This window comes from Poecilia reticulata, linkage group LG14, assembly GCF_000633615.1.
Source record: "Poecilia reticulata strain Guanapo linkage group LG14, Guppy_female_1.0+MT, whole genome shotgun sequence".
Lineage (NCBI taxonomy): Eukaryota > Metazoa > Chordata > Actinopteri > Cyprinodontiformes > Poeciliidae > Poecilia > Poecilia reticulata.
Window position 1 is genome coordinate 16,898,900 of NC_024344.1, and position 18,046 is coordinate 16,916,945.

At 39.1% G+C, this 18,046-nt stretch overlaps 1 protein-coding gene and 1 long non-coding RNA gene across 3 annotated transcripts in view; one reads left to right on the plus strand and one right to left on the minus strand.

Annotated features, from left to right (window-relative positions):
- ywhag1 (3-monooxygenase/tryptophan 5-monooxygenase activation protein, gamma polypeptide 1) overlaps window positions 1-13,511 on the plus strand; it is a 15,055-nt gene extending 1,544 nt beyond the window's left edge. Inside the window, exon 2 of the mRNA XM_008428131.2 lies at window positions 11,289-13,511. Within this exon, the coding sequence (XP_008426353.1) occupies window positions 11,289-11,945 (657 nt within the window). The 3' untranslated portion in view covers window positions 11,946-13,511. The remainder of the gene's footprint in view (window positions 1-11,288) is intronic.
- Window positions 12,742-16,341, minus strand: LOC103476067 (uncharacterized). 2 transcript variants are annotated; one of them, XR_535400.2, is made up of 3 exons: window positions 16,068-16,341; window positions 13,912-13,948; window positions 12,742-13,679 (listed from the first exon to the last, which is right to left on the minus strand). It is a non-coding gene; the product is annotated as an uncharacterized LOC103476067 (long non-coding RNA). The 2 variants fall into 2 exon arrangements; XR_001777302.1 differs by lacking the exon at window positions 16,068-16,341 and adding an exon at window positions 14,020-16,051 and having other exon boundaries at window positions 12,742-13,948.
- Between the last annotated feature and the right edge of the window lie 1,705 nt (window positions 16,342-18,046).

The window sequence follows — 18,046 nt, forward strand, 5'->3', positions numbered from 1 at the left end:
CCCCTCCAGCACTGAGTTCACATGGGAGTGGACAAAAATTAGGAAACTCTGTGTCAAAGCTCTTTTTTAAAAAAAAGTAATAGTCACAATAGAGTTTTGCGGGATCCCCAGCTTCATCTGTAGTGAGTGTACATCATGTTGGAGCATAGAGAGATGGGAGTCCTTCTCACCTTTACACAATGAGAGACTAATTTACAAAACAAGACCGCTTTAGATCAAAAAATGAACAAATGTCAGCTGAGGCTTCCAGAAGTCAGACATGAGCTCAAGTCCATGTTGCTTAAAGGACAGGCCTCTAGTGGTAACCAGGAGGGACCCCGGCTCCACCCCTTCCCATTTATGCCGAGTCAGAGGGCCAGAGCTGCCCCTCACCCAGCCAGTCTCTCTGCAGCACAGAGCAACGGGGCGTGTCTCCTGCCTCGCCCATCACTTGAAGGGAATCCCTTGCCACTGCAGCCATGGCAAAAAGCCTCGGTGGCGAAGGAACCAAATAACCAGGTTGGTGGAACATGCTGCACCCTCTGTGCTCTCTGAAGTACGAGGGATTAGGACCAAGCCCTACTAAAATGGGTGAGGATGGGCTGATGTCAGTGCTGCACTTCAACCACTGGCTTTACAAGATCTGGGTGAATTAGATCAGAGATATTTTCCTGCATTGGCAATTGTTCTAGCCAACATTATTGGATTTTGAGGGCAGTTATTTATTATAACATGCAGCAGTCAGTTTCATAAAGTTAAAAGCTAAAAATTCAGAAGGCACCCTTAAAGGAATAGCAAAATAAAATTATGTTAAAAGGTTATAAGAGTTTAATGTCTTGCATACAGCAGATATTTATTTAGTAAAATAGAGCATTCTGTTTGTACCAAAAAGTTACTTTTTCCCAGTTTGAAATAAAACGATAAAGTTCATGAGTCTGGAATTACAATTATGTATAAACTGAGTGTGTAAAGCTGAGAAAACTACAATGTCGCCGTATGGCCCTCTCGTCCACACTGGAACACATTTCTCTAAAACTAGTTGTCGGTTTCAAAACCAATCTCGTCCGCACAGAACCCATTCTAGAAATGTTTTTACCACGGAGAACAAAATGTTATTCCCCCCTCCAGCCACATGTAAGTGATGATTAGCATGGAGTATAAAAGCCTAAAGTCTCCATGTGTTGCGCAACAAGACAACAGATATGCCAAACGACAAAATGCAAATGGAATCGTTTGTGTGGAACGACAATGAAGCTGAGCTTCTTTTCTGTGCAAAGCTAATAAACTACAAGATAAATATGTTTTGTACATATAGGGTTGTATGTCAGGTTAGTGGTCAAGCCAATATGTCAGCGATTTAATAAAAAAGGGCGTTTTTGCTGTCTTAGTTGACTGACACCGGGTACAAATGGGTGAAAAATATTCTGTTTCAGAAAAAAACAAAACAAAAAAACATTCCCATGTGGGCCTATTTTGCTGCTAGCATTTAGCAGCGTAACGTTGAGTAAATGCTAGCAACCAGAATATGTGCAACATTGGTGTGACTCTCAAATCTGAGCTCTGATTCAGACAGATTAGCTGTTCTGCTCCAGAAGGCTAAAGCTAACGACAAGCGTGAGCGACTAAGACCAAAGTAAACCACGACCATCTTACAACAGTTCAAAGTCTAAAAGGTCAGAGGTTTATGGGAACACTATTTTACAAACATTAAAAGTGTTGTCATGAATATTATTCTCAGTATATTTCACACAGGAAGATCATTAATTGCTCACTGCCTCCTACTTTCATTTCCCAAGTAAAATAATTACGTTTGTAGATAATCGCCCAGTACAAATGTGACAATTTTTACAGATGATTGATATATCTCTGCATAAACTGCAATAATCTTTTTAACATGAGCTATTTTATTGCGTTAGGAATCTCACTTTTGTTTTGGGTCTTCTTCAGCTATCTGCTAGCATAATAAGTTAGCTACAGCAACAAGGTAAAAACTAATTAAGCTTTTGACAGAAACTCCCTTTAAATCCCACTTTCCGCTAATGAAATTTGGTTTTAACACTCAAAACATCACCATATCACACACATTGTAAAAGAATTAGGCCCCGAAATACATCAATGACATGATTAAACACTATAATCAGTATAGTGACAACATGTAGTATATTTCAGATATTTCAGCACATCTGGCCGTTTTTAGGTGCTGCTGTTTGTTACAGTTGTATTGTAGTGATGTGGGGATCAGGTTATCCTGACTGGTACAGATTTTATTTTCCATTTCAGGTCATGCTTACAACTCCAATTTTTACAGATTTTAATTTATTCTAGAACTAAAACCCGGTATTATCATTATTAAGCTTTAAAGAGTACGAGTTATTGATCACTGAAAAATTGGCTCTGATTTATTGATCGGTGCAGCTCCGTTTCTGCAAATGCGATAAAATCCCCTCTCCATTTCAATGCAGCCTTGCCGAGTCCATTTGACAGTTAATTTATATAAAGAGCTTTCAGTACTACAGTACACATGTCTAAGAAACCCATTACATCGTACGACCCACATGGGCAAAGAGCAGCAGCCCTTTCACGCAACGACAACATAGGCTTGTCAGAGCAGAGTTTTAAAGGATTGTTTTCCTCAAGTTGTGCTAAAAGTGTGTCCCTGTGATTGCATCATGTGGCCCCCTCTGTTCATTTGAAGGCTCTTATCAGTTTCCTGTTATTGATCAGTAGTTGCATTCATCACAAGTAGCCAAATCTAGCATAAAAACATACTGTATATTTAGGCAGCTACCGGTGATAAGATTCTGTTTATCTGACAATTACCAGCTTGATCCCAGCATCCATCCAGTGTTTAACCAAAGGTGCTTGAACACCGTTTTAATGTGCCGACTCCATTAGTTTGGATTTATGCTCGCGTTCTTCCTCTCTCTCACACACGCCGTGTTGGAGAGCTTTGTCTAAGAACATGCATGTCCCAGATAGCCAGGACTTCCATCATACCTAATGAGCTGCATGCATTCTTCTATAGAAGTTAATTTTTTTTTCCTGGTGCATTAGAAGATTTATTGAGCTGCATACATTATAGAAATGGATATTTAATGCAAAATGAGCTCAGTGTGTTGATTAGGTTTTAGATAAATACACCAATAGAAATGCGCACAGTCAGGCATATTAAGGCCGTAAATCAAGGACAAATATATGTTTTATTGATGCTTTAATTTGTTGCCGCATATAAAATCATACCGTCAGCATTTATAAATATATCTCTGCAGCAGATGTGACTGATCTTCCCAAGTCAACACGTATGTAGCAGATGCTAAAAATACGTCCTTCAGAGCAAGCGGGTGTGAATGTTCAGCATTGTTCAGCATTACAGTCCGATCCATACAGTAGGAGATGACATCAGCTCACAGAGAACTGGGGGTCGTGACTTGTGACATTTTATTTTCACTCTTAATTATAAAAGATAGTAGCCATTTAAATTCAAGGGAGCATAATTTTGAAAACAAAATATTTTTTGAGAAAAGCATCGATTATGGTTTTATCAGTTGATACCAAATCGAGTTTTTTTTTTTTAGGGTTCTGAATCAGTTTCCATTTCTAAGGAAAACAGACAAACCATTTTATCCAACAAACAGAGCAAAGCTCGACCACAAGTGAACATGATTACTGCAGCGGGACTAGTTCTAAGTCCATCAGAAAATGAATAAATCATTTATGCACCAAAATATTCGTCTTTTTTTTTTTACCTATAGCAAACTATGTCAAAGAACTTGGCGTTTTGCTTGTGTTTTTAAAGAAAAAAGTGTGTTCAGTTTTGATGCATCTAATGCAATAAATATATACATTTTATGCAGAATTAAAAAGTATTACAGTTGCAACGATCAAATTTTTTCCAGCTGACACCAAATATTTTCTTTCCTCCTCAGAACCATAATATAAAATGGAAACGAATGTTCTTCAGGTTCTTTAATAGAGGTTCTAATTTAGAAGATGAAATGAAAGAATTGAAATATTTTGCCCTTTTATACTTTAAGCATGTGTTCCAAGGCTCTGAATGTAATTAAACTTACAGGTATAAACTTACAGCATGCTGTTGGTTGATGCCATTTCCAATCATATTTTTCTATTATTTACTTTATTGAATGAAGGAACAATGGATATATCAATATACCTTCATTTAAAGTCCGACAAAAGTTGAACATTCTAGAAGAATCCATTGTCAGAAATCAAATTATTTGTCAATTTAATGTCTTAATTAAAAAACAACTTCTATAAATTATTTCCCCCCCCTAATTCTGACAAAGAACTTTGTTCAAGTTAAAAGCATGTCGGCGTTCAGGAAATATCCAACATGCTGCAATGCCACGCTTTTCCAGTGAATGAAGAAAGTGTAGTTAACGTTAGCATTACCCTGTTGTCATGCATACATGATCACAATATGAAAACTATTTATTAAATGGGAGATTCCTTTTCTTTTCACAGCTTTGGCTGCCTTCATTTTCTCAGTATAAAAGGCCTATAATCTCTCTGCACTGGTGACGTGTAACTCAGAAGTCTCACTTGGGCTCTGATTGCTTTTGCTACCAGCCATGGCTGTTATTTATGGACCCGTGATAAGAAGCTTGTTTTTTTTTTTTTTTGCACTTTTCACAATTTCATTTCATCTCGTATGCAGTATTTCCGTCAGTGAACATCTTTTTCTGACTCCATCCTTCAGTCTGAGGGGTGGATGTGTCAGACTTGGAGTTCCTCCTTATAACACAGAACAACTCCTAAATCTCAGTCTGGTTATAAAAAACAGCCAGTTTTGTCTCGGGAAGTTTCAGAGTGGCTCAAGGATTAGTTTTGACTCATTGGTGAGTCACAAAGTACTATAAAAACACCCACTGTTTCCACCTACATACACACCATCATCAAGTTTATTTGACAAGATCCAACGTCCCAACTTCCATATGCAGTGGTTTAGCAGCTGCTTATTTTCTCTATATTTTTTTCTTTCCTTGTACACAAACTCAATCACCAAGAGACCCAGTGGAAATAATTGCGGCATCCTCAGGCTTTTCCCTGACACACCTACCCAAACCAATCACATGAGTAGTAACTATAAATATCCCAGTTGATATCTTTTCTTCACTAAGGCATAAATTCTGTACATTTTTTGTCTGTATTTCCTCTTAATACCGTGGAAACTGAAGTGCATCTTGGCCTGACAGTTCAGTTAATTCAGTTCATGTACAAAGAACAATTAAAAAATAATTTAATCTCAAGGTACTTACAAAATATCAGTTCAACTTTGATCTATTTTGTCAAATGGTGAAAATTTCTTATCTAAGGAAGCCCAGCCATTTGGATAGAGGCACTGAATCTGCAGCAATCCCTTACATCGATCAAGCTTGTGGATTAGACAGAAATAATTTCCTTTTAACAGAATAAACCGCATTCTTGTTTTTGTCATCTTTGGCACCTTTCAAACATTCAGAGCTGAACGTATGTGTAGAGGTGTGTTTGTGTTAAGTGGGTGGATGCGTGTGAATTTGCTACCTGGAGGTGCAAAGTTGTTTTGAAGGGTGAGAACAGTAGAAAGCCTGCACTAGTGAGCACCTAATATCAGCAAAGGACTGCTCTAAAAGGCAACAGACAGACATGAGGCACAACCCAAAACAGCCTCCATACAGACGTATGTTATCCAAGGAGCAGCAACTCCTGGGTCAAAGAGACACTGAATTAGAGAACTAGAGCACCAAAATTTTATCTTGTACAGTCGCCCTCTTCCAGAACCCAGTCTCCCTGGAGGCCCGCCACCCATGCAAGGCACCATCCCATATAATGGTAGCCAGAAGTCAGAAGGACCATGGGAGGGGGCACATTACCACCACATATGGTGAGTTAACACCAGGGAGATCAATAGGGAGAGATTTCCACCAGAGCCCAGCTTTATCCCCGTGTCTCTCGACAACTCCTGGAGCCCCCCAACAGAAATCCATGACATGGTCAGAGAAACACCACACCAAGGAGGTGCTTCACATTTTTGAAAATATCTTACATATGATCTGAAACCCCTTCAAAGCAACACATGCAAAACAACAAAGTAGACATGAATATAGCGTGCAGCAGGGATGCACACACTTCAGCAAACAGGAACAAATATCTCGCCTTCCTCTATACCAGTCCACAGCCCTACTCAGGCATTCCTTCCTTTAACGAACAAGCCCTTTTTGTGTCTTATGGTTTGACTCAAACATTAGTTGTAATCACAGGAATAACTACCGTTGCATGTGGTATCGTAGCAACAAGGAGCCGGAGAACGCTGTTCTTACCACCGAGCTCTTTGTGGCTGATTCGGCTAACCCTATTCACGCCGTCAGTGACGTCAGGTCGTCCCTGGCTCCTTTGTGCTCTGCTGCTTGAAAAGGGGTTTGCAGAGAGGGTTGTCACATCAGGTTAGAGTAGAAGAGGGTGCAGAAGCAATTGAGCTGGGGAAAAAAAAGGGAATGCATGGAACACAAAGAAGGGGGATCTGTGGGATTGTGGCACGCCTTCATTATGCGGAGAGAAACGTATTTAATGAAAATATAAGGAGGTATATGCTTTTAGTGCTACAGCACTTAGGCACTACAGGGCTTGCTCACACTAAAGGTCATGCAGAGATTTGCAATAGAGGAAGCTATTGATTGTCCTGCCTGGCCTTTGTTTGCATTAGCATGCAGATGTTTGGAAGTTTGACTGGCCAGTGTCGGGATGAGTCACGGCAGAGCAGGCGCGATTGATGATTTGCATGGGTGAACAGAGTTCCATTGTCATCCCGGCACCGCAGCTTCCGTTGGGGTCTTCTGCTCGGCCCGCAGCCCTCTGGAACAAAGGCAGCCATGTTTGTACTGATCAGTTGTTCAGGCATTGTTTCCCTGACCTTTGATTCTCCAGAGCTGACCCAAACATGTTGGTTACATTTGCTGCAGGGTAGATAATCAATGGCTCTAACTGCATTTTGATGGGTTGAGGTAAAGAAGTGCTGAGGAGGGGTTTTAGGTAGAACAAATGAAGAGGGGTGAGGAGGACTTTCTCCTTAGTGTTATGCAATTTGTACCTTCTTACTGTTTGCATTTCCTCACACTTTATGTACAAAGGTCGGCATATTTACGACAGTTGTAATTTTTACAACATCTTAAGTAGCCTTCTTTAGACAAACTAATGTAACCCTCCAGAGCTCTGTGAGTATCTCTGTCCGGCAGGCTGTGTAAAAGATTATTAGAGCAACTTCTAAAGGTCATTAAAATGACTTATTTCACCCAGTTTCTTCTAGCATACATTGACACAATTTTACGCTTACAAAGTAGTTTGTTCCTCTCCAGCCTGGTTGGTCTTGTAATGGAGAATGAATGGCAGATTGTTTGCTTTGGCAGATTTTAAAAAGATTACCAGTAAAGATGCAACTAGAAATGACTAATCAGTGGGTTTTAGCTTAAAGTAGTGACAAGGCAATCAGAAACTCAAAAATCTTATCTTTTTCAAATTAGTAAATGAATCTTATAACAACAGAATGATGCTGGGTTAGAAACCATCCAGGGGTCGGAAGAAACTTCAGTTCTGAGTTCTCATGAACGCATTGGTTCCCTCCAATTATTCTGGCTTTCTCCTGCTACTCTGAATTGCCTCAGAATATGTGTTTATGATTGCATGTGTCTGTGGTGGACTGGTCATTGTTTCTTTCTATATTTAATTTTTGAGAACTGCTTTTCAGGTCATTTAAGCTGTGACTGTTTCAGATCTGCAAGCAACACAGAGTCATAAGTAGAATAAATGTTCTGCACTACAGCCAACTGTCGGCGGTGTGCACCGTTTTTGTTAGTGTTTAAAGACGGTTTGATTTTATGATCGACTAAAACGCAGTCATGCTGCACTTCTATTTGCATTTTTTCAGCCATCGTTGCACTGGATAAGTTTAAAATGTTCAATCATCATTGTAGTGATTTAAGTTAAGCTACCAAACGTTTCTATTAGTGTTAGCAATAAAACATATATTGGAATAATGTATGTGACTGTACTACAGATTAGCAATACAGCAAGAACATATCTCCGATTTACCATTAGATGTGTTCAGTTATAAAATCATTAATTTATTTTGCTGTAACAACACAGTCACAGGGATCCGGATACATTTCAACCGTGGTCTGCAGGCGATAAGTGGGGCAACACCCAAGACGGGTACCTGGCCCCATCACAGAACCAACATCAGGAACAACCATTTACCATACACTCACACCTAACCGTGATTTACAATCTCCAGCTGACCTAACAGGCTCTGAGGGAGGAAACCAGGAAAAACCCAGAAAAACCCAGGCATGCGTGGGGAGAACAATCCAACCCAAAATCCAAATGGCGTCAACTTGTGCTCTGCCATTGCACTCTTTTGAACGCTGGAGTAACTTTGAATCGTATTCTCTAAAAAAGTTCATTGGGTTTTTGAATTTGTAAGGAGGACTGGTTGAGTTGGTTAAATTGGAAAACTGTTCTGGTCACCAGCTGGTTGGCGACAAAAAATATACAAACAGAAATTATGGGCTCACCATCTGGTGAGTATTATTAATATGCAAAACAAGACAGAAATAGAGTTCATTAGAACAGTGGTTCTGTTCTCTAAAACTGCTGTAAAACACAGAACTTTGATACGTTTTATTCTCACAAATGTACTTTTACATTCTACCGTTTACCAGTCAACATTTTGTTTAGGTTATTGGTGGACTATGCCTCCAAGTTGTTTTCCAAAGTGCGTTCTTTTGCTTTCTTGGTTTGCTGTTGAAAAGGAACGATCATTGAAAGTTGCTCCTTTCTAAAATCAGACAGACTTCTTCGGTTCCCTTGTGCGACTGGAAAGGCAGTGACCGAGTGGAAAAGGTTGCTTGTGGTTTCACCATTCTCACTGATCCCCACCCACCATGCTGCAGCCTTCACCGCCTCATCATCATCATCATCATCTGCTCTCTCTCTGCAAGCAGCTTGTGGCCACCATCTCCTTCAGAGATAGAGAAGCTCTCAGAAACAAAGCAGATTTTGCAGTTACCATGGAAACTAGATTGCATCACAGCTTGCTCTTTGCCCCCCCCACCACACCCTACTCCCTCTTACGATTTAAGCACAACTCAGACTGACAGCTTCTTTATGCATCAAAAAGTCGAAAGAATAGCAGAGGTTGATGGGTGTTGATGAAGGTAAAAGCTTTTGTGTGCCGAGAATTTGTTCAGTAGACGAGGACATGATTAGTCACATCCGTTTGTATCAACAGTCACTGTTGTAGCTGATGGAAGAGGGATTAACAGATGCTGTGAGTCTTTCAAGACAAATTATGTTCCTGCTTCCTAAGGGACTCGTGCCCATAAAATGTCACCGCCGCTTCAAGTTGTTCACATCTTCTAGAAAGACGCCACAGCTCCACCATGTGTTCAGGACGCTGCATGAGGATTTCTAAACCCCAAGACAAACGATGTGTGCGGGTTATTCCTCCTTTTTTTGTTGAAATAATAGAAATATTAAATTTCTCATTTTCTAATGTTGCGCCACTCATGGCGACATCACTTTGGGGAAGCTGTTTTGTTAATTTTGATTGGTTCTTTTATGATTGAGACACTGGAACAATTATCCCACTGGCTATGGATACTGTACAGCTGTAAGAATGTTAGTTATTTTTTACTTTCAGACGGTTGCATAACTATGGTAATTAGGTGTTTTTACAGCTGAGAGCAGCTGATTAGAATCTCTAAAGCTCAGATAGCACCTGAACTATGAGCCTGTATCCCATAGAAGTTGAAGAGGAGGGTCCATGAATGCAGAGCAGGACCAAAGAGCGAGAAGCAGGAAGTTTAAACCACATCATCTATCAATCAACTTTTTACAACTAATGAGATAGTCGATTTTTTTCACCTCTGCTTGTAATAAATCTGAACTCCTTTACTTTTTATACATAACCATTTACAATTCTACATTGTGAACAGTTTACCTTCCAGTGAAAGCATTGTGAGGAGAAGTTCCACGTGACTAAAACGGGAAGAAACAACACACTTCATGCTCAGAAAGGGTCGACAGTGATGCCTCTGCTGTACGTCCTCAAGGGGGTAAAAAGGATTAAATCCTCTAGCCGGATACAAGTCGGTCAAAAACCCCAGCGGCAAATAGCCAATCAGGTGTTTCCATAAAGGATGATGTCAGATGCATAGATTGTTGTCATGAGAATAATTTGGCCAAAACAATGTAGTTCATAATTGTGATGAGGAAGGGCAAAATTTATTTTTTTTCTTCCAAATGAAAACCATACATGCAAACATCTGCTCTAAAACAACACCTCAAACTTGAAACAAACAAGGTACCATTCAACCCATTCATAAACTATAATAATCACACACCATTGTTAAAAGAAAGTCACATTAGTAGTTTGCCATTAAAACAATGTAAGGTGAATCAGCAAGCATGTGGAAAGAAGAGACCCGTGTATATTCTCAGCCGTCTAAGTCACGTCTCCTGCAACAAGTTTAAATCAAAGGCAAGTGGACTTTCACTCACCTCTAGGTGTCAAAACGTCTTCAGGGAAAACTGAGGAAAAATTCTGGTTGCCTTCGAGTTAAATCTGTTCAAGTTAGTGTAAGGAAGAGCTCAGTCTTTTTCAACTGGCATGCAAAATATTGTTTGGTAGATTCAACAATTCCACGTCGCCCTGAACACACCATCCCTACAATTAAAGATGGTGGTGGCAAAACGTGGATACTCTTCTTTGAAATAGACAGCAAATGGTTTAAATCAAAGCACATAAATATGTGAGAATAAGTAAAAAATAAAGACCCTACAGGAATTTATATCACTGTTAACTGTAGGACTAGCTTTTATATAGAGAGATTATAACTGATTGTTTTAGTAATCGCTTAATCTCATAAAAAATTTGGCACATTTTACAGATTTTCACATATCCACGTAATTCCTTATTTGCATGCATGTTTTAATCGGTTTCCAATATTGTATAAAAAAGGCTTCATTCCTTTTTTTTTTTTGCCTAAAATGCAATAGCAGAAGTCCTTTAGTGAACTGGGTAAAACATATCAGACAAAGGTGTAAAATGTATATTTTGTACAGTTTTGGCTTAATTACTACTTTGAATTTTATTTTATTTTTTCAGCAAATGTTTTTTTTTTAGTCCGTAAACTGCAGTTATCAATTACTTCAAAAATTGATTCATCACAATTATTGTTTCAGCTCCATTACAGATATTTTGTCACATTACTCAACAAAGATTAACTTCTACACGTTTGTCGTGCTTTTCCTTCCAGGTCACAGAGCTGAACGAGCCGCTCTCCAACGAGGAAAGGAACCTCCTGTCCGTGGCCTACAAGAACGTGGTCGGGGCGAGACGCTCGTCCTGGCGCGTCATCTCCAGCATCGAGCAGAAGACGTCAGCCGACGGCAACGAGAAGAAGATTGAGATGGTGCGGGCCTACCGGGAAAAGATCGAGAAGGAGCTGGAGACGGTCTGCCAGGACGTGCTCAACCTCCTCGACAACTTCCTGATCAAGAACTGCAACGAGACGCAGCACGAGAGCAAAGTCTTCTACCTGAAGATGAAGGGCGACTACTACCGCTACCTGGCCGAGGTCGCCACGGGCGAGAAGAGGGCCGCGGTGGTGGAGTCCTCCGAGAAGTCCTACAGCGAGGCCCACGAGATCAGCAAGGAGCACATGCAGCCCACCCACCCCATCCGCCTTGGCCTGGCCCTCAACTACTCCGTCTTCTACTACGAGATCCAGAACGCCCCCGAGCAGGCGTGCCACCTGGCCAAGACCGCCTTCGACGACGCCATCGCCGAGCTGGACACCCTCAACGAGGACTCCTACAAAGACTCCACTCTCATCATGCAGCTGCTTCGAGACAACTTGACGCTGTGGACGAGCGACCAGCAGGACGATGAGGGAGGCGAGGGCAACAATTAAAGAGTCCAAAACCTCATTCTGCCAAATCAACACAACACGCGCGCTCACAAAATGATGACAAAAATAGTAATTGTTAAAAAGTTCTTAATTTAAACAAGGAAAAAACAACAAAAAACAAACAAAAAAAAAAAAGACGGGAGGGTGGGGGAACGTCGGCTACTGTTTTAGCCGACGGTACCGACGTGGCTGCTGTTCTTTATTTTTCCACAATTAAAAGAGAAAAGATCATAGAAGGAGGGATGATGTGTTTAGTTTGAGAAATACGCTATGATTACTTTTAAAAAAAGAGAGAAAACACCCAAGAATGAAACTCCCTCCACGACAGCATTCGATATTCTAGCATCTGCTAGAATACCGACTTAGGTCACAAAGGGGTTTGTTGTCCATTGCAGTGTGAATAACCTTCATACTCACAATCGCCAGAGACTGATCTAATCATGCAAATGAAGCAGAGCTGTCTTAATGTATTTGAGCGAGAGGGAGGAGCATTCAGAAATTCACTCCTCGATGCTTGAGCAGCAAGAAAACAACAACAAAAAAAGAAACGGCGCAAACCTTGAATGTCATGGCCTTGCTTAGTGTGAGAGAGAGAGACGGTGAGCGATAGCGAATGAGAGAGCCGACTGGTTCTGGGGAGGAACGCGGCCTCGTTGGGGATGTTAGAGTTCGTGGCGTAACTTCAAAGAAAACGTACCGACATCTTTAGTTGCGCCACATCCACAGTGGTCGAGTAAAAAAGCAGGTTATTTGTGCAGTTGAAGACGTAGAAAAAAAAGGTTTTTGTTTGTTTGCTTTGTGTCAGGTATGTGTCCAGCTCAGTCACATGGTCAGTCATACTGTAACTAAAACTGCAAACTTATACAGTTAAAAAAAAAAAAAAAAAAATTAGTGCAGCTTGTCCCTCTCATGTGCTGATGTGCTTTCTTAAATAAATGACCTGTTTTTGGACACCTAACTCTTATTGTCAGTATTGTCATTACTGTAACATCTTTCGATTGGCTCCTTGTGTTTGTGGGGAAACGATTTGATCCAGATGAGCAAATCGAAAGAACACTGACTGAAATGTCTGTCTGCAGGTAACGCCGTCTTTTCTACGAATCGACAGGATCTCTGAAAAGTCGCACCCTGAACCACAGACCTAAATAACAAACTAATTTGTGAGCAGAGCACACACACATTGTTAAAGTGGAAGCTGTACGAGCAGATTTGAGGTTTGTGGATTAAACTTTGTTTTCAGTTTCTTCTTGGTCAAGAAAATGCACTTGCCTACTATACTGTCTCTTCAGTGTGAGATGATAACCGCTCCAATATTCTCCATAAAAAAAACAATATTGTGCATGCTGGTGATGTATTTATACAGTAGCTTTGATTTATTAACTTATACTGTAGATGTTATGTATTCATATGAACATGGAATTATTAGACATCAGATTCTTTTCTATTTATTTCTCTTTTTGTTGCTATTGTTAGCTAGACCTTCTTTTAATCTGTGTTTTCTTTACTCCATTCGCTGAAGTGCGCTATACCAAAACAGTGATTGTTAACAATAAATTGATCTGTTATGGACATCGCTATGGTGACATGCATTTCTTGGTAAAAAGGGGAAATTATAGTTCTTACTTACATTCTTTTTAGAGTACATTTTCAGCTAATTCTGTATATATTAGACTGGAAGATCGCTGTAAATGATGATGGGGCAGATGTTGGTAGCATCCTGCATCCAGAATGCATCTCCTATAAGCATACAGAAGTATTTGCAGCAGAAAAACAGGGGCTTCAGAAATAATAGTTTTCGTTCTTAAATAAAAATATACTTCAGATTTAATATGATTTACAGAGCAAAGCATTAAAGTTGCTTGTATTTTCACTCATAAAAGTCAGAAACTATTTCTTGAAACTCACTTAAAAGTGAAAAATATCACTGTCTCAATCAGTGATGGCTTTTAAAATGGAGGATATGACTCACCTCCCAGAGCTGCATGGGCCAGAGGGGCAGCACAGGGCTAAAATAAAGAGAAATAAAAATGTTTAGCCAGTTGCACCCATGATAAACTTTCAATTGCATTCGCATTACCAGTCAGTGGAGGGTGGGAGGCTCCCCAGTGTTGTACACACTGTAAGGAAGTGCATCATGCTGTATTATTTGCAGCTTTCAGATCTGCTCTAAACCAAGGAGCTGTTTTCATCTTATTTTACAGCGGAGTCCAAACTGCATCTGGTCTTCTTTGTTCTAGATAAACCCGAGCTAGAACAACATTCTTGCAAAGCCTGCCTATAGAAATTGCATATGCAAATTGAGAGACATAACACAATCACACACAAACCTTGAAGTTTAGTCGGACTTAAACGGATAAGTAAAATAAAATACTATGCATGTCAAAAATGTTGTTTCCTCCTAAAATATGGATTATACATTTACCACCAAGAAAAGGTCTGATTAGTTTAAGAAAGCTTAAAAGAAAACTGTTTCTGTAAGGTTAAAGTTCACAGAATATTGCTAGAACAGAATGAAGACTATCATCTTGTCAGTAACTTTTCCTAATTGAAATAATTACAAGGAGAGAAGGGCATGACTGTTCTTTTACAGGTTAGACCAAACTATTCTGAGTGGATGTGAAAATGTTACTTTTCTATTATTGCAGTGATGGAGAAGCTTTTGTCTGTTTTTCTTATATATTGGTACCTGTGTCTTTCCAATATGTATAAAATATTGTACTAGAATATTGGTACATTCTACCGATATTTTATTGAAAAATAGTCAGACTCACCAAACCAGTTCGACTGATAGTTTAACTAGTGTATGATAAGGTGTTCAAAGATTAGTGTGCACAGTAGATTATAAATCTTTCATTTATTTACAGAAACTCTGCATTCCCTTTATCCCCCCTCCAATTTACTCATAAATCTTAAAAGGGGCACACACATTATTTCGCATTTTGGGGAAATATGCCTTTTATTTCAGTAGAACAATCAAAATTCTACATGCTGGACCTTTAAATGCCTTAAATATACAATTTTTTGCTTAGGCTTTCTATTCACACTGAGTTCAAAATACGAGAACATCCACTGACGCCACAACTCAGACTATTAACGATGACTTTTTGACTTGTTAAATTGAAGTGACAGAGACAGTGCTGTACAAACCTTATTTCTGAACATTCTCTAATGTTTGAGCTCATTAAATTGAGAGGAATACATTATTTCTTTGTAAAGCCACTAAGTAATCAGCACAACAATTAGCACTGGTTTTCCGACTTGCAGCTAAAGCATGCTTGACTCAGTTGGGAACAAACAGCCTTTTATACCATCTTTCCATCCATTGTCCATTGTTTGCTTTTATTGACACTAATTTTGTTCCATACATGTTGCTAAGTCCAAGCAGCCAAAAATTCTGTCAGAGAATCCACATCAAGTAAAGTGTCTTAAGAAGTGCACATTAACTTTTGCAGTATCTGTCAGGACAAAACGGGCAAAATATCATTTTGCTTCTTTTTTTAACAGTTGAAATGAGGGCAAAATTTTAATCAAAAGGTGTCAATTTTTATATCAGTACGGTGAGCAGTTCAAATTACTGTGGAAGAACAGATAAAATAAAAAGTCGAACATCTTAACAACAAAAGATTAATTCAGCTACTTAATTTTTCCCTGACAGTGCAGACTCTTGATAGATTTCCTTAGAATATATTTTTCCGAAACTAAACATCGGAGCAGATAATTCATCTTCCTCTGAGGAAAAATAAATACGTCTTATTAAACCAGGTAATAGTTCCCTAGAATAAATAGAAGATTGTGTCAGTCAAGAACAGTAATTTGTCAAATTAACTTTTCCACTCAGCGAGGGAGCGGTGATTATTTTAAACGGCTGGTGGGCATTAATTAGTCGCAGGGTAATCAACCCGAGCTGCTGCCACGGAGAATAAACGAAATGCCACCTGCTTTTAATCATTACAGCTGCACAGGGGTACGGATATCACGCTTTTAATTTGGTCATTGTATGATTCAAATTTCTTTTTTTAAATCGTCAGGACATGATTTGTTGAGGTTGAAGACAGTGAACCAAAAGGCAGAGGCGTCGAGTAAATGGCGATATTTATGAAAAACGATGATAAAACAGTCACTTACAAAACAGCCAGAAGAACACAAAAAGGACCAGGGTACATGAAGGAACATGACGGGGTTGAACCAGGAGGAATGAAAGCAGGAGAGGTGCATAAATACTAGGAGGTATTAGCTAAATACCGGAGCTAATCAGCTAATGAGCTGCAGGTGTGAGGGTAGAGAGCGGCACCAGGGGGCGACAGAGAGGATCTAACTGTACCTAAACACAAAGAATAATTAACCTTACATATAAGAAACGACCGAACTGAAGCTAAGCGGAGGACAGAGCTAATGAAAGAATAAGGATAACAGCTACACGAGATTCTTTTTGAATCTCCATGAAAGTGGTTTTGAATCTCCAGAACTACTTCTGTGTTTAAGTACAATGAAACTTTCTTCTTTCTCCTTTTATCCAATCGTTCTGGTCATAATAGTATTAAGTTATTCAGTTGGTTGGAACTTTTGCTGGACTCCAAAAATGTTCCTGATTCAGTTTCTTGGAAAAATGAACTGTTTAAAATAAGATAATACTGTTTGATAAGTGTTTTTAAAATTATAATTTTTTTTAAAAAAGTATATTTTTTCCATCTCTATTCCTTATCCCATTATCTAAATCCATCCTTCCATATTTTTTATCCATCCACTGGGATTTTACCGATTTGCATTACATTCATGGTGAAAATTTGTATTTATACTATAAAACCAGGCAGCTTGAGTCAGAGAAAGTGTGACATTTTAATTCTAAAATCTGTGAATTGGTTGTGATTCTACTGAATTGCTTTGCCGGGTTGTCTAGGCAAGTGGCTTTCTGGTAGGAATAACATTAATGTCAGCTTTAGAGCGCTCCATCACTTCCTGTATAGGATTTAGCCAGGCACTGGAAGGAGGATTCATACACTTTATGCTTCAGCTGGTGCTTGACTTAAATTTTTCTCCTCACCAAGTAAAAAAAAAAAAATGCAATCACAAAAATCTGAGGAGAATAAAATAAAATAAAATATCCAAGATTTTAAATGTCACAGAATTAATTTCAGAATGACAAAAAGCATTAGGCTGCTGGCTATTAAGCTCTCTGTAGGAAGCTTCTCATAAGGTAAGCTATCATTACTGTTCAGTGACTATAACAAAATTACAATCAAAACATGCAGAATATTTAGCTAATATTCCTATTAGTACAACTATAATCTTATCAAATTGTCGCAATTTGTCTGTATACATCAAGATTACTCTAAGATTCTTAAGATGACTCAAGACTACTACAAGAGTGCAATGACAACTTCTTCAGCACAAAAAATAATAAATTAAACTAGAACATTTCTGAAGAAATTTAAATGGGGCCTGCCAAAGTGTGCCCGTCTGATGCTACAAATTAGCATCAATGCTAAAGTAAGCTGCAATGTACTCAATAGCATGCGGAGAGTCACAAACATGTTCAGTAACATGGACTTACTCCATTCTGTATGTTAAAATTAGTTTACAAGTTAAAATGAGCCAAATTGCTAACATTAGCCTAAATGCTGTCACTAGCATGTTGTTTTACATTTTCTTCCTCCATTCAGTATACTAAGTGCGACTAATAAATAAGAAAAATAGATAAAAGCTATTTTTAGGGAAAAGGCTAATGCTAATGGGGAGCAGTGAAATGCTAATATTTGTGCTAATGTTAATATACTGCCTTACTGCACAGTGTATTAACCGACAAAAGAGATGTAACTTCTATCATGAATATAGATTAGCCAAAAACCCTATAAATTACAAGGAAATACTGCTACTTTTACTAGCCGCCAGAAGGAAGACCCATAATCGTTTCCCCAGTAAGCCTCTCATGAAGGTGGATAGAATGTTCAGTTCCAATGGTATCAATRACATCAGCAGTGATGTCATCACTCTATGATATCACAAGGGAATCTCTCTCTTAAATGTAGCTGGCAGACAGGATTTTCTCTGATCTGCTCCACAGTTCTATCGCGACAGATCACCCTTCAGAGCACGTTCGACGTTCA